General features: G+C 42.9%; 1 protein-coding gene across 2 annotated transcripts in view; it reads right to left on the bottom strand.

Annotated features, from left to right (window-relative positions):
- The window catches only part of Thumpd2 (THUMP domain containing 2), a 41,728-nt gene extending 25,800 nt beyond the window's left edge, over nucleotides 1-15,928 (bottom strand). Inside the window, exons 1-6 of one of the 2 annotated variants that reach the window (XM_050163522.1) lie at nucleotides 15,786-15,926; nucleotides 11,695-12,851; nucleotides 6,609-6,744; nucleotides 5,046-5,446; nucleotides 4,156-4,233; nucleotides 2,115-2,167 (exon numbers count right to left, since the gene is read on the bottom strand). In XM_050163522.1, coding sequence (XP_050019479.1) covers nucleotides 2,115-2,167; nucleotides 4,156-4,233; nucleotides 5,046-5,446; nucleotides 6,609-6,744; nucleotides 11,695-11,736 — 710 coding nt within the window. In that variant the 5' untranslated portion in view covers nucleotides 11,737-12,851; nucleotides 15,786-15,926. Of the gene's footprint in view, nucleotides 1-2,114; nucleotides 2,168-4,155; nucleotides 4,234-5,045; nucleotides 5,447-6,608; nucleotides 6,745-11,694; nucleotides 12,852-15,785 lie in introns of both variants that reach the window. The other variant, XM_050163521.1, reaches the window with a different exon arrangement.
- Nucleotides 15,929-17,021: the final 1,093 nt, after the last annotated feature.

The raw sequence follows: 17,021 nt of genomic DNA, 5'->3' as shown, positions 1-17,021 counted from the left end.
GTACCCCTTTCTCCACAACCTCTCCAGCAAAGGCTATCATTGGTGTTTTTGATTTTAGCCATTCTGACAGGTGTAAGATGGTATCTTAAAGTTGTCTTGATTTGCATTTCCCTGATCGCTAAGGAAGTTGAGCATGACCTTAGGTGTCTTTTGGCCATTTGAACTTCTTCTGTTGAGAGATCTCTGTTCAGCTCAGTGCCCCATTTTATAATTGGGTTCATTAGCCTTTTACAGGTCAGGACACATCTTTGAGAGCACTCCCTTCCTTCACTGAGGCAGTCCACTCACCTGACCACAGGATACCAATTGACACCTTATTTATACTGTACATTCCAGTTCCGAGTCTTTTTTTTTCTTTAATACTTTTTTTCAAGACAGGATTTCTTTTTCTCTTTGTGCTTCCCCCTCTTCCAGTCCCTCTCCCTTTTCTTCTTCTTCCCCACCTCAATGCTAGGCTTCACAGACAGACAGACAGACACACACACACACTATGCAGATATTGCATTTCTAAGCTACATTAGTACTCTGACCTTTCCCCCAGAAAAGGTGAGTCTAAAAATTGACTAGAAAAGAAATATTTCAACCCTAGTGGTGCTAAATGCAGCAGTGATATATTTAAGATTCCAACACCAAATATACTAATTTTTTAAATTTACAACTATATATAAAACTGTTGAATTTTTATTCAGCAAGTATATATAACTTTATATGTGTTTTTAAGTCATTAAATTTTGTTATTCCAAATTTACTCATATTTGTAGAAACATAAGAAGTCATGCAAATAGCATTTCAAATAATAATTGGTAATAAGATGAAAGTTTAAAAGCACATATGTACCTATAAATTAAGATACAGAACTGGTCTGGATAGTGGTAATCCCAGGAGGCAGAGGCAGATCTCTGTGAGTTGGGGAAGCCAGCCAGGTCTTCAGATTGAGTTTCAGGATAGCCAGAGATACACATGAGACCTACTTTATGATATGAATTCTTTTTTTAAATTTATTATGTATACAGTGTTTTGCCTGCAGGCCAGAAGAGGGCACCAAATCTCATTACAGATGGTTGTGAGCCACATTGTGGTTGCTGGGAATTGAACTCAGGACCTCTGGAAGGGCAGTCAGTGCTCTTAACTGCTGAGCTATTTCTCCACCCATGACATGAGTTCTGTTTAACTGTTTTGCTTGTCTGTCCTACCTTTGTAATGGTGATTATCAATAAATACACAGTTCAAATGTAATCACTCTGTAGTTTCTCCCACCCCTTCTGCCAGCAAACGGGATTTAGAAAAAAAAAAAAAAAGCCAGAGAGGCAGAAGTACTGGAATTTAAGTCATCCAGGATCCTACAGTGGGGCAGCCTGGAGACAGTGGGGCATACAGCAGGGAGGCTTGGTCTAGGAGCAGGCAGTGGAGTAGCTGTGGCCCAGGGGAAGCAGTGGGACACCCATTAGGTAGCGGTCTCATAGGGGCTGTTGTACCAAGAACCTTCACATAACCCCTGATCCTTGGTGGTGGTGAGACACTGGCAGAGCCTACCATATGACCAGCAGATAGCAAGGACCTATCATTCTACATTTTGGGCATCTGCAAAGTTCTCTGCCTTGTGCTGGTCTGCTGGAGAGCTCACCACTGGATAAGAGACATTAAAACCATCTTAAGCATTTAAAAAATATAATCTCATTTACGACTGAGAAAACATGTGCTTAAGGCAAATGGAGAATTAACAGAAGAGTCTCTACATCCCTATACTGTGAACAGGATTAGACACACAAGACATTTTAAAAACGTATTGATACTTACAACCTTTCAAGACCTAAGAATGACTATTTGCATCAACCAGCCTTCTCCCCAAAATACCTACACAAAGTGCCTGCTGCAGGTAAGAATTCAGTATATAAGCTTTTAAAAAAGAATTTGAACAATTATAGTTTATACATGGGTCTGTGAAAACTACTTAATAACAGAAATAATGATGTATTGTTCCAAGATTCATTCTAGCCCATGGATGACCATGGTCAATTGGCAAGGGTCCCAGGAAGCTTTGCCTCCTTTGCTGTAACAACACTCATACTACAAAAATAAAACTAAGTTCTTAATTCTACAAGTACATCAGTTACCTGAACAGAGGAATCCCCAGCACTGAGTAAGCGTCACTCAGATGCATGAAAATCTGAAAGAAAAAACAGAATCAGAATAGCCCAAGAAAACACTACATCAAGATATAAAAATCTGAATCATTTGTTTTGAGTTTATATGACCTATATTTTAATAAGAAATGCCAAGACCTACTTGTTATGCTGGGGAAAAAAACAAAACAAAACAAAACAAAAACCCTCTGTAATCTTTTGTTCTTAACCAGAGGTGATAAGGTTTACAGAGTCAGGGCCAGGTGGTGGGTGAGCTCCAGAGTCACAGGTCAAAGAGCTTGGATCTTTCTTTGCTGGACCTACGCACTGTAGTTTTTAGACTTCGGTAGCTAAGACTTCCTAAAGCCTGCTCTAATCTTAAGCAAGACTTGCAGCCATGCAAGTCTGCCTATCCCAGCACACAGACAGAACACAGCAGAGGAAGTTTTCCTAAGCCAGGTTGTCCTCCACTCTGCCATCTGCAGACAAGGCTCTTATTTAGTTTCTATTGCTATGACAAACACCAGGACCAAAAGTAACCTGGGGAGAAAGGGGTTTACTCCTCTTTACAACTGGTAGCTCACAGTCCATCACTGAGGAAGTCAGGGCAAAAAAAATGAAGGCATGCTGGGGATTATTATTTTAAGGTGTGTGACTTATGTTTAAGCTGCACATGTTTAATTCTGTGAAGCTGTGATTCTTTGCCTGTCTAAAACTCCTGATGGTCCTAATAAAGAGCTGAATGGCCAATAGCAAGGCAGGAGCAAGAACAGGCGGGGCTAGGTGACAGAGAGTGTAAATAGAAGGAGAAACAATGAAGAGGAGGAGCAAGAAGACAAGGAAAGGAGGCTGCTAGGGACTGCCACCCAGTCACCCACAGAGGAAGAATGAAAGTAACATATACAGAACGAAAGGGAAAAGCCCAGAGGCAAAAGGTAGAGGGAATAATTTAAGTTAAGGAAAGTGGGCTAGAAATAGTCAAGCTAAGGCCAGGTGTTCCTAACTAAGACTAAGCCTTTATGTATTGATTTATTTGGCAGTTGGGTGGTGGGCCCCTCAAAAAGCCAAAAGAGTAAAACATCACACAACAGAGGCAGGAACCGAAACAGACACCATGGAGGACCCTGCTTACTGGCCTGCTGCCTGGACAATTCAGGACCAACCACCTGCAGAGTGGCACTGCCGTCCCCAGTGGGCTGGGCCTTCTCACATCACACATTAATTAAGAAAATGCCCAATGGACCCACCCTCAGGCCATCTGATGAAGGCATTGCCACTGAGGTCTCTCTTCACAAACAACTCCATCTTGGGTCAAGCTGACAAAACAAACACCCTCCTTCCCAACAAAAAAACCCTAGCCTCTTTCCTTCCATTAGGTCCCTGGATAGAACTGAATGCGTCATAATTAGTCTTCCACAGAAAATTAAAAAATGGGGATTTCTCTTACTCTTTCAGTCTTAAGAACCTTATAGACTATCACCCAAAGTGACTATCGTATTTTAGGTCATTATTTTATCATACTTTAGGTCATTATTCATTTTCTTTACATAGCAGCTATGATTTCTTTTTTTTTCCATACCAATTATTATTTATTGCTAGGATTTAAACTTTTTTTAAGTGTTGGAGAAGCAGGAAAAGACCCCCACGGAGGCAGGGAGCAGACTGATCACTTACAAAGTGCCACAAGGTTGGTAAATGCTGGGTGCTAATAACTGGAGTACTCTTGACGGACAGGCAGAAACACTGAGTGCTCAGTGCAATGCAAAGAACAGCACATATGATTTCTTATTAAAGATATTTGTTATGCATGGGAAGACTATGAAGTGCCTCTGCAACCTCACTATAAATATCTCCTTCAGCTGTGGCCAAGTAGCCCAGTTTGGGTAAGACATTTCTGCATCATTTGGCTGCCGAAGAGAAACAGGCTGCTGGATCCATGTAGACATACTTTTTATAGCGGAAGTCAACCCAACCTGAAAAGTATGGAAAGGAGATGATGCTGTTGTATAGAAATCAAATGGATATTCATTACCTCTAAATGTGGATTCCTTAAATTGGCTTTCCATCCAAACTTCCTCATGAGAGCAATTCCAACCACTCTTCCTGCCTCCTGAAAAGTGACAGGTCATAGAAAAGATAAGAACATAAGAAATAAGAAGAAAACTTTAAAATGGACAAGAGCTAGCTATCACCTGCGGTAATTTAGTGATATGAAACTATAACTTCCGAGACTGCCTATGCAAGGCAACAGGGCTGTATTTTACCTTCTTCATGTCAAACTCTTTAGGACTACTCTCTAAGGTGGAAACTCTACTCTGGCAGTTTTAGGTGTGTGACATAAGACCATGACCTGATATTTGTGACCCTTCTAATAAAGGAAATGAACACACACTGAAGGATTATGTATTAACTCATTCTCTATGTTTCCACATGACCAGACCAGCTTTATCAGACTCACCTTTAGGGTCCATGTGATTCTAAGTTTGGCTAAAAGATCCAGATCAATTTTGAGCTACTGAACTTTGTAAGAACTAACAAACGAGGTCTTGGGATGGAAACAGGTGCCCATCCTTCCCTACGCTGTTAGACTTCATGTGCACATCTAGGTCATGTGACAAGGCTGCAAACATCACAGTGCAGGGTGGTTGTCTATAAGCATATCATTGTAATGAAGAAGAGCCCCTAACATATTAAGACCACAGCATCAGCATTTACAAAGGACATCTATGGACTTAAGAAAATGTTTAGAAGGAAAGCAAGGGCTGCCATGTGGAATAGCGCAATGTTCCTCTGGAGCGGCTGAGGAAAAGTTAAAAAGGGAAACGTACATTTAGAGACACACAATCAGATGAAGACAGACCTCATCATCTGTCTGGGAAGAGTTATCTCCACTGGAGAATTCCACCTGGAAGGTGAGCGTACCTGTGGAGGGAAGGCCTTTCCGATATTCCCGCTGCAGCGACAGGAAACCCTGAAGGTCAAGTCCTGGTTCTGAGCCTTCACCATGTCATCCTGGAGTCCATGCTCTTGAAGCTGGTCAGTTTTAGTGATAGCATCCCCTTGCTCCAGCGAGTCTTCGGGAAGCCCGTCGCCCTGGCCTTCCCCTCGGCTCTGTTCAACCATCTGCTTCTCCTCTAGTTTTAATTTCTTGGCAAGGACAATCTCATTTCCTCCCACTTTTCGCTTTAGTGTATTAACATCCCTTTGAGAAACTTTTTCTTCTTTTTTATCACGTTCAAGAAGTTTTCTCCAAAGCGAAATGGCCTTCAGCCAACTTCCTGGATCCTCATTTATAAGTCTCTGGAGCTCAGTAAGTATTTTTCCTAAATAAACAAAACCTCAGTTTATCCATCTTCAAACCTTATAGACAACTGTCTATTACATTCACCAATGCAGATTTCATGACCTTTATTTCTTTAAAACATTTTACTGAATTGCTACATACACAAAATTTCACTTTTATTTAGAGTTTAGATAATTTATTCTAAGATTTACAGAAGAATAAATTTAATTATTTACATACAGAGATCTAAGATTTATCAAATTTATGGAAAACCATGCAAACTTCAGCACAGCCACATATCCTGTGGTGCTATACTCAGCAGGTGGCGAGTTTATGCACAGACCTTGGAGATACACACATCTCTGAGATAACAGTGACCTTGCCCATAAACTGAAAAATAATGTTCAGAAACAGAGCAGCTGAACCTTGGACCCATTTAATTTTAGACCACAAAAATATTAACATAAATCCTACAATGAGTTTCCATGAAGTCAAACTTCAGATACACAAGCCACTTTTATAAGTCCAGGACTGTCAGCTTGCCTTTAACCTTTTTTTATAAACAAAAGTCATTAAGTTGATCTGAAAATTATCACTATAGTAGTGTATGGATGATGGGAGGAAATTATGGTGACCCCACAAACCCTCGGGATTTCCTTTAACTTCCTTTCCTGCTCAGTCCTAACTTTGTATGTAATTCTTTGATGTCTTATGCACATAGGAATCAGAGTGAAGGTTGGGGCAGTGTAAATCCTGCAGTGTCTGCCTTTTAAAATGGCTTTAATTATGATCTTGAAATTATTTATACAACATAATTCTAAAGCTAGGAAGTAATTATGAAATCTCCTAAGGTGCCTTTAAGAGAAGAAAATTTTACTAGGTAGCAAATTTCCAACTATTTCACTTAGTTAAAATTTGTAAGATGACAGTTTTTACCAACTTGTGGTGCAAAATTGTATTCTGGTTATTATATGCTTCAAAGCAATCAAATACTGTGGAACATACTCATTTCTAGAAAGAAAACATGAACAATAAGACCCTGAAGGGAGGCAGCAGATTCCAAGAGAAGCGAGAGAGCTGGCTACAGATACGTGACAATACCAGGCAATTAAAGTCCGTAACAGTGATGCAGTATGGATGAACCGGAGACACACAGCTGCTGGGCAGGCAAGGTGGGTAAAAGCAGAGGGTGCGTGTTGTACCTTTGCTCAGAGACGGAACTGCAATTGGAAGCTGCTTCCTAATCAACAAAAACAGTCTTTCCGCTGACTTCAACTTCTTCATTGAGGTCAAATCTGAACGGGTGGTGAAAAACACTTTTCCTGAAATGTATTCAACCTAGACACAGAAAAACAGGCATCAATATGGTTCTGGGCCAGAACAAGGGCCTCTTTCTTCCCTTTGGTCATTGTGGAGCAACTGTCATTTGTTAGGTTCCGCAGCAGGCACCTCCAACATCTACTTTCCCTCTAAACACTTGACAACCCTAAGGCAGATTTTTATCATGGCCATTTTTCACATCACAAACTGACATCTAGGGTAGGTCACACAATCTGTGTAAGGTCACATGGTCAGACTATTATGTTACCTCTTGTAAAGCACACACCCATATGCCTGGAAAACAAATAAAAGACAAAATATTCAATAATTACACTGTCAAACCTCACCCACTGCTTAAAAGTAGGCAAAATATAGGTAATAAGCATATTACAAATTAAGTGTCTAGAACAAGATAGATGTTTATTAAATATTTCCATGTCTACCAGGGAACATACAGCAAATACTGAACAATAACATGACAGCCATATAAACTAAGATGTAAAACTTGTAAGACAATACCGTAAATTAAACCCAGAAGAAAATGACGCTTAACTGCTTATCAGCCGTACTGATAATCTATACAGTATGTTAGCATTGAATACGAAGCCACCGTTTCTAAAATGCTGGGGACGAATCCTGTAAGACCTAGGAAGCAGGCTGCTAACTAACAGAAGCAGGTGCAAAGGCAACAGAAAGCTGGCTGCAGTGCACTGTCAGCATGCTGGCATGTTGGGGACGGACGGCATCGCTTAGGCCAGCCTGATACACGGCCATGAAATTCTGAGCACCACAGATGGGAATGGGCAGCCATTAAAGAATTCCGATGAAAACTATGACAGCAATGGTGTAGCTGACAGAAAAATTACCTTGGAAGGGGTATAAAGGACGGTGCAGAATGTGATGCTGGAGGGAGAACAGATCACTGAGGCAGACATGAGGGGCGTGCGGGTAGACAGGGAAATAGGAGAGAGAGAGACACATCACAGCTTTAGGATGAGCCTGTGGCACGTGTGGGAAGAGGGAAACTCCCTGGTTTACAGGGAACTGAGTGTGGTATGGAAACTGCACTTGTAGCTGCCTTGAGCCCTGGAAGGATATGGGTGCCTGGGAGTCCTCCTCACAATGCTCACGGCTGACTGACATCACCCTAAGCTATGTGGAACTAAGGCGCCAGGGAATCTGGGGTACCCTGTGCTATAGGTTGAATGTGTATAGACAGGAAGACTGGTCAGTATGGCGGCACTGAAAGATGGCAGAACTTTTCACAGGTTTGGCCTAGTAAGCAGTGGCTGGGTCACACCAACCTTGGAGCTGATGCTGGTCACCGGGGTGAGCTGGGTCTCATGACAGGAGCTACTTCCCGGAGAGGCAGGTTGCTATAAGAGAAGCTTGGCTCCCACCCCTCTCCTGTATAAATGCCCTCTCTCAGACAGGCTCTGAGGTTCTCCATCTCATCATGACACAGACCGGCATGGCCATTTCAGACACCATGCTATTTTGACTTTCCTCCTATCAGAATGATGATTCAAATAAATGTCTTGTCTTATATATTACCTCATGCCAGCTAGTCTGCCACTGCAGAATGAACTAAGAATCCATGTTCCTAAGAAGATTCTTCATTCAGGGGCTGGAGAGATGGCTCAGTACTTAGAGCACTGACTGCTCCTTTAGCGGAGCTGGGTTTGATTCCCAGCACCCATACAGGGGCTCACAACCACCCCTAACTCCAGTTTCAGGGATCTGAAGCTTGCTTCTGACCTTTGCAAGCACAGAGACACATGCAGGAAAAACCAGTGAACATAAAATAAGTCACACACACACACACGGTCATTATGCAATTTAACCTAAAAATCCTTAACTGTTCAGCGATTTTTTTCTTCTATGGCTATTAAGGAAAACAGTTTGTACAACCAGATTTTCTTCAAATATGCTCTTTTTAAAAGAAAGGCTTATTCAGAACACGGCAGGGTATGAACTGACATACCTGAAAAGGCTGACATATTCAGGACATCAATCACGAGAGCAGTATGCTGATTAATTAAAATAACAAATTCATCTTCGAAACCCAAAGAAGCATTATTGTCTTAATTTATACACGACTTACTAGTCTTTTGTGTGAGAAACACAGAAATGTTTACTAATTGAGTCACTGTGAGAATCACATAGTCACATATGTGAATACAACATTTTCTCCTTGTGAATATTAACATTATCTTAAAGCAGGTGGGAGAACGCATGCCAGTATTTAAGAATTTATCCTCCAGCTTTCTCTCGTTGCTTTTGGGGTGACTTATTTTTACTATTTTTAATTATGTGTATGTGTCTAGAAAAGCACATGTGTGTTTGGGTGCCATAAGAGATCACAGGTACCGAAGTCTCCTGGAGCTGAAGTCACAGGCAGTTGTGAACTGTGACATGGGTGCTGGGATCTTAACTCAGGTCCTCCGCAAGACCAATACTGTGCTCCTAGCACCTCTCTAGTTCTTAAACTTACCTATTTGCTTAAAAAAAAAATTGTGTGTGTGTATGCATGCATGTTTGGATGCACGTGGAGGCAAGATTGATCCATTGGAGCTAGAAGCAGGGTGTCAGCAGTCTGATGTGGGTGCTAGAAACTAAACTTGGGTTTTCTGGAAGAGGATCAATCATCTCTCCACCCCCAGTAGTACTTTAAACATTTATTTATTTGTGGGGGCATGAGTACCACGGTGTGTATGTGCAGGTCAGAAGCCCACATGTGGCTCTCTCCTTCCACCATGGAGGGCTCAGAGCCTGAACGTGGACATTCAGGTTTGGCAGTAAGCGCCTTTACCCAGGATTCCTCAGGCCTTGACTTACTGCTTCTAACTGACCATATCCAACTATAATATTATGGAGCAATATAGCATTCTAGAATTTTCATTCCAATAGCTGTTATTTGAAAAGCTATTTACAAGTTGTCCCTCCCTTTTGAATCGTGAAGGTGAAGTGTTAAACTGGTCTAAACTGGTCTGGTGTCTAACCCTGAGCTAGAGCCCTTCCCCGACTCCTCAGCATTTTTGTCTTTCCCTTTACACTCATGAACTCAAGTTTGGGCCAAAGATTAGAAGATGTTCAAATTTAGGCACACTATAGTATCACTGGTAGGTACCAAACTTCTAATTCTACAGATGGTATTTAGATGCAGAATGAATTTTTAAGGTACTAAGTCATCTGTTAGGGTGGTGTCTAAGTTTGTTTTGGTTCATTTTTAAGACCGAATTTTAAAATAGGTTTAACTTTCAAAATGGCATTAAACTAAAAGAAAAGGAACACACAGAATCTTGAAAAGGCTTATGTTACATCCCACAGAAATAACTACGAAATAACCCTCTTAGCTCTAATTAGACGCTACTGTCACAATGCCATTTAAACAAACAAACAAACAACCCAAATTGGTTGGCTTACTAAAGGCTTGGGTTAATAGTCTCCTCTGTGTGGATTTATAGAGATCAGTGAGCCATCTACAGGAGCCTCTCCTTAGCTAACATAACATCACCTCTGCTGCATGCAATTTTATCTTAACGATAACTATGATTCTTACTAAAAATTAGAATTTAGTACATTACTCCTGAGGGCCGGCTTCATGAAAAATACTTCTTACTAGGGTAGGGGTAGGAATTTTAGAAATATAGTAAGGAATGTGAAGACACATAAAAAAATAACAGGACAGAAACCACAGAAAGTATCGGGAGAACATTCCAGTGACTGAAATCAGCTCTCATTTATTTTCCCACACCTTTTATCCCCAGAGTAAATGGGGGAGGGGGAAAGGTAACAAGACTTTATGAACATGATACAAATGATACAAAGGATAACAGTCAATGGCTTTATCACTGAGACATCCAATCATTAGCATCCTGCTGTCTAGGTAGTGAGGTGCTCTAGGTCACTCATCCTGAAGACCACCCTTCTCCAGGTGACCTCATGTTACAAAAGGAGGAGCAGAAGTACTTTACACATCCTGTCAGGATGGCATGGAGCTATCTTAACTTCAAAATAATGAAGCAGTCACATCCTGAGTGGGACAAGCATCTATGCTTGTCAATCTTCAAACTCTCTGACCAGCAGACAAGGTGGAAGTGGCCTACATTTTTTTGGCCTCCACACATCACACATTGCTATAAAGAGATTTTTCTGTATTGAAAGTGGTCTAGATATGTGAATTAAATACTTTAAAATATCCAGGCAACTTTAGATATTTACCCCACTACTGGAACACAGAGATGGGGAAATCAACCTTCAGTTTGACCAAGCTCTAGACACAAATGACGGGAACCCAGTTTACAGGAAATGCAGAGGATGGAGTCCTAGGTTTCCATGTGCCCCAACATCCCTGTGCTGAAAGTATGCTCAAAAACATGATGGGGGAGGGGAGTAGGAGCTTTCTAAGGTACAGTGCTGCAGGGGATTAATGTTACACAGGAAATGGGCTTGCTATAAACATGAACTTGGGCCCTACTGTGCCTGTGTGTCTTTTACTTTCTCTCCCTGGATGCTGTCTGCCATGTTAGATGGCAGCAAGAAGTCCCTCACAGATATAGTCCTTGAGCCTTGAGCTTCTGAACCCCCAGAACTGTAAAATACATTTTCTTTCTCTACACAGTACTCAATCTGCAGTATTCCTTTACAGCAATACAAAAAAACCAAGACATAGAAGAATACATTAAATCATGCCATAGAAATGAATGTTGATGTCTTATTTACTTTATTTTCTTTCTTTTTTTCTTTTTGGTTTTTCAAGACAGGGCTTTCCTGTGTAGCCCCAACTGTCCTGGAACTCACTATGAAGACCAAGCAAGCCTTGAACTCACAGAGATCTACCTCCCGAGTGCTGGGATTAAAGGCATGTGCCACCACCACTCAGCTCTTTAGATACTTTTCTATTGCTGTGAAGAGACACCATGACCAAGGCAACTTTTAAAAGCATTTTATTGGGGGCTCGCTTACAGTTTCAGAGGTTGAGTCCATGGTCAGCACGGTAGGGATCATGGTGGGAAAGCAGGCAGGGAGGCAGGCACAGTGCTGGAGCAGTAGCTGAGAGCTTGAATCTTATCCTCAAGGAGACAGGGACAGAAAGGGGTGGGGGTGGGGCAGAGACAGAGCGAGGCAGAGAAGGGAGAGGGGGAGAGACAGAATGACAGGCTGGGTCTAGTATGAGCTTCTGAAACCTCAAAGCCCATCCCCAGTGGCACACCTCTTTCAACAAGACCACATCCCCTCGTTCTTCCTTAACAGTCTGCCAACGGGGAACCAAACATTCAGATGTATGAGCCTAGGAGGGGTCATTCTCATCTCATGCAAACCACCACAGTTGGCAAATCCAGATGAGGGTAACTTTGTGTCCAATCCAGATGCCACTAGGATGCACAGCTTCTGAGCATTTATAGTGTCGCTAAGGTATCTGAAGAAAAAACGGATTCTCTAAATAGCCACTGTGGGACCCTATTGGCTAACACAGCCATGGCAGGTCAGAAAGCCCTGTTGAGCTGAGAACGGCTTAATGTTTTTTTTTTTTTTTCCCCAAAGGATGTAAATACAACAATGAAGAAGAAAAATATAACAGAAATCATGTGACTAATAACGCCTACAGGAATACGAGAAACCAGTTGTGGTGCACAGAGCCTGAAATATTTACTATCAGGCCTTTTATTTTACAGATTCCTTTAGTTTAAGGCCAAAGAACCCAGTCACTTTAACATGAGGATTCTGAGAAAAAAAAGAGAGAAACAGAGGTAAAATTATAGATGAAGAGTATCAACCAACACAATATGTAGACGGTATTTAAATCCCTACTTAAACACACAAACTTAAAACAAGAGATATCAGAAAACAAATTCGACTCTGAACATGTGTTGAGAAGGGATGAACTTTTTAGCTGTGTAAATGATAAGGTGACATATTTTAGAAACTTCATCTCCTTTACACTATATACGCGGCTATGAAAGAGCCATAATTTAGAGCTGCACAAGCAAACATGCAGATGAAATGATCCCTAGGAGTAAGGCAGAGGGCTGAATGAGGCGGAATTCACTGTGGGCTGATCGCTACGGCTGCTGGCTGATGAGCAGGGAGAATTCACCATATTCTTCTGTTTGTTTCTGTGCCTATGAAAGAGCGAAAAGGAGGTCACACGAGGTTTCTTGGTACACGCTGTGTGAGAGGATTTACCCTAGCAACAGTCACGTGGGCAGGGAGAGTGTTTTCATGTTCACTGCAAACACCTGAGCTCATCAGCATCTCCACAGAAAGAAAAGCCTTTTGGGGCAGGCGCCCTGGGATAATATGCACCTCCAACAGCTTCCTTGGTGAGTCTTATGTTTACTAAAATTGGAAAAACACTAATTAAAATTGAGTGATTACCTTCTAAAAGTAAACAATCATTCTGAATTAATTTGTCTTACAAATTCAGATTTTTGAATATTAATTTTCTTCTAGCAAACCTAAATTTCTAAGAGACTCTTGTCACCACAAGAATGATTTTTTTTTTAGTATCCCTGTGCAACTCATTTTGTGGGAAAGCATTTATAGATTACCAATTATTTGCCATGTACCCCATGCTACCTATCTTTAACTCAGTGATGCCATGAAAGTAGGAATTAGTCAAGGAAAAGTGAGGCTTGGAAATCCGAACAAGCTATTCGAAACCACACATCCATTAAAGACCAGTGTAAGAGTAGAACATGTGTTCTCTGCTGTCACTTCGTAAACAGCCTTCACCCGCTGGCACAGGGTAGGTCCCTAGACTGCAGGTCCTTGGTAGCTGCAGGAGCCCGCTTGGTGGATGCAACGAATCTCACACAGAAAAGCATTTAGGATGTAAACTTTGTATTCATGCTGAGCACACACAGACTCATTCTTTGGTATTATTTTAGGTAAATTATTTCCTAAATAATCTAACAACTGACACGACATTAGTGCCCTCTGTCATCTGGACAGAGTTCACATGTGCAAGTTGTAAGCAAACACTGCACTATTGTACGTATAGATGAGACCAACTGCATTTTTGTACTGGGAGGTGTCACAGAGTCCTCTTCAGATATCAAGGTCGGGCAGATCAGAGGGAACCATCTTGGGGCAGAAGGTAAGCTTACTGTTATAGTACTATTGAATACTGATATTAATGATTGCAAATATCCTCTTAATGTTTACTTTTCCTTTAAATCAACTAAGATTCTGGAGACTGGGGAAATTTGCTTTAGCCCCTTCCCTGGTGCTCTGACAGCCCTGGCTGTCAGTCAGGTGTCAAGCTGGACTGCCCTAATACCACGGTGGACACCCGGGACACTCCATGAGGGTCCTGAGGAAGGAACACGGCAACCACAGCTGCTCTCTGCGGAAGCACAACTCTGTTCCAAGAAGGCACTACTTTAGCCAGGGCTTTTTCAAACACCTTGCCTTTGTTGTTGTTGTTGTTCATTACAAGTCCTGACAAACTATAGATGTCCCTGCTTAGCCGGCAGTTATTCTTATTCAGGCCAAAAAGGGAGCACTTTACCCGACAGCCCAGCCAAACGCCAGTGATTGGTACACGCAGATCTTCACAAGCATGAGGGACCTTCCCATGACTGATTTCACTTGTAGGTAGGATTATTATTTGATTGATGTAAATATCAGTAACTAACTTGGAGAGTCTGCTGTCTCATCAGAGCGGCTGGGATGCAGGCTGAGGCTATTTGTGCGGATCTACTACCCACATCTCTCTAAAACCGTGCCAGAGGAGAAGGTGAATTCACTTGGCACTTACCGGCTCTCACTGTTAAGAAAGTTTCTCTCCTATTGGATTCAGTTCTTGGCTGTTGAAGTTTCCCTCAAACGATTTTGTCTTTAGAAGAAACAAACAAGTAGTATCCTTTTTCTAATAATCTTAGATGTTCAGATTGGATCATGCCTTGTTATTTCCACACTGACCTGGCCAAGTTAGCAGAGCAAATCACGGGGTGGCACTATATAGGGCCACATGGCTGGCAGAGCTGGGCATTATTATATAGGAATGCTTGATTTTCGAATCTGAGTATTACTGTTGTCATTCTGAAGTTGCATGACTTGAATACATCATTGGATTCACCTGGTTAAGACCCATGTTCAAAGCCCAGCACCCATGCTGGGCAGCTCACAATCACTTGTCCCTCCAGTTCCTGGGAGATGAGCAGATGTCTCAGGCTTCCACCAGTACAATACATTCATGTCAGCACACACATACAATAAAAAATAAAAATAAAAAAAAATAAAACCCTTTGATTATTGAATGCAGGGATTATTACAGAGAGACTACTTTGGATAAATTACACTCAGCACTTTGTTAAATTCTGTAGTGCAATTCACAAATGGCAGTTGTGCAATGTGGCTGAAGTCATTCTTGGTAACTCCCTGCTGCCCCTGCGGACCATCGCTCAAACTCCTTTTGTGGGCTTCGAACACTGCACCCTGAGGTGAGCGCTAGTTTGGTTTTAGCAAGCTCTCCCTTTCCAAGAACACACCCCACACTAAAGTATCAACATCTTACCCCTCCGCTTTCAGTAACCTCCTTAGCATATTCTGGAACAACAGGGCGTTTAAACTCTGCTTGTCACAGCAACGAACAGGGAGCCCCGAGGCCGGCAGGAGCGGAGTAGTTTTTCAGCTACAGTTACCGCGTGTGTTTGAGGTGTACTTTTTAAGCTTCATAGCCAAGTCACAAGGTGAAACCCAACCTCGTGAAGAAAGGAACAAGACTCAACAACGGAGCCTGGAGACTACATCTCCGTTGAAGGTGTAACTGCAATTATAGCCACTGCTTAGTTTCTTTTTGAGGAAATCAGAACAAAACTGTCTTACGTACCCCTCCTTAAAACTTTGGCCGTGACAGATGTTCGGTGACCAGACCGGATAGAGAAAGAAATCACTCGATCCTGGTGCTCACACACTCACCGCAGGACTTGGGTGAAGCCCACCGCTCGCAGGGATGGGTGCCCCGGGCTCACACATCCTTCCCGGGCCTAAGCCCCGCGCTGGCGGGAAGAGGGACCCGGGGACCCGGGGACCCGGCGAGCCCGACTCACCTGCGTAGCCTCCAGCCGTGCCTGCACCTCCCGCATCAAGAACGGCTCCAGGCCGCGGCCCGCCGTGCAGAAGAACCGGGCGCCGCCGGCGGGGTCTGAACCCATTTCGGCCCCGGCGGCCGCCATGGCGCTCGGGCGCGGCCCCGAGACCCGGTCACGTGAGCTCGGGCGCGTGCCCCGAGTTCTCGGCGGAACGCGCACCTGAGCGGCGGCTTCGCAGGTGCGTCCCCTATGGGTCTTTCTGGAAACTACACAGAGCTTCCTGCAGCCCGGCAAGGATCCTAAGGATGTTGTCACTCCTATCTTCACCAAAGACTAGGCCAACCGGGTGAATGGGGCCAAAAGCAGAAATTCTTGTTCTTTGACAGAATGTCTTCATGTTCCCGAAACTTGCTACATTTCTTGCATTTGGCCAATCGTCTAGGTAAATAATGAATGTGGCACTCAGTTTGTCTACCCGATTTGAGTAACTGGTAACAGTATTTGAATGATATTTTTCTAACTCTTAACTTTTAAAAGGACAAAGAAAATATGATATAGGTAGAATAAAATCTCTCTCTAATTCGCCACCATTAAATTAGCTATGTAGTTTTGTACTGAATAAGTTATATAGAAATTATTAAATGAATGTTTTTAGAATGTAGCTCCCTAATGGTCCGGAAATGGATGCCAGTGGGTAACTGATATTCTCCTCTGTGTCACCCACTCCCTCACTGGTCAGCTCACGAAGGGTTGAGGCAGTAGGGCAAACTTCCTCATGGAGGGCTGTCACCTGGGCTTTCCAGAGTTGCTCCTAAATTCTCAGACTCGTTCATTTGGCGAGCCACCCAAGGTCTCTTGCCAAACGGTTCTTTCCCTTGGTAGTTGCTCCAATTGGTTCCGACATCCCCATTCCTTGGCTTCCCATGGCAAGTCTGTGTGGGGAGGACCTTGAAGCCTTATGAAGCCTCCCAGCCTGGGTTACCAAGTGGGTTAGCGCTGGCACAGCATACCCAGTTCAGTTCAGTGAAGGCACAGCTGCTCTCTGCCAGGCCACAGGCGGCACTGAGGAGTCAAAGCCAGGGGCTGGGATTCAAGGGCTTAGAAGATGGCGCTGTTGACTGACTTACCTGCAAGAGGAAGGGGAGGGATAGGAAATGCTTTGTGGAGAAAGTTACAGGCAAACAATAGAACACACTCGTGACCCGCAGCCCTTCTTGGAGGACTTGGTGGGGGGGGGGCAGCAGGAGAGAGAAG

The sequence above is a fragment of the Alexandromys fortis genome, unplaced genomic scaffold (assembly GCF_014885135.2).
Source record: "Alexandromys fortis isolate MF-2015 unplaced genomic scaffold, M_Fortis_MF-2015_v1.1 scaffold_136, whole genome shotgun sequence".
NCBI classification, from domain to species: Eukaryota; Metazoa; Chordata; class Mammalia; order Rodentia; family Cricetidae; genus Alexandromys; species Alexandromys fortis.
This window is presented reverse-complemented; position numbering and strand designations above follow the sequence as displayed.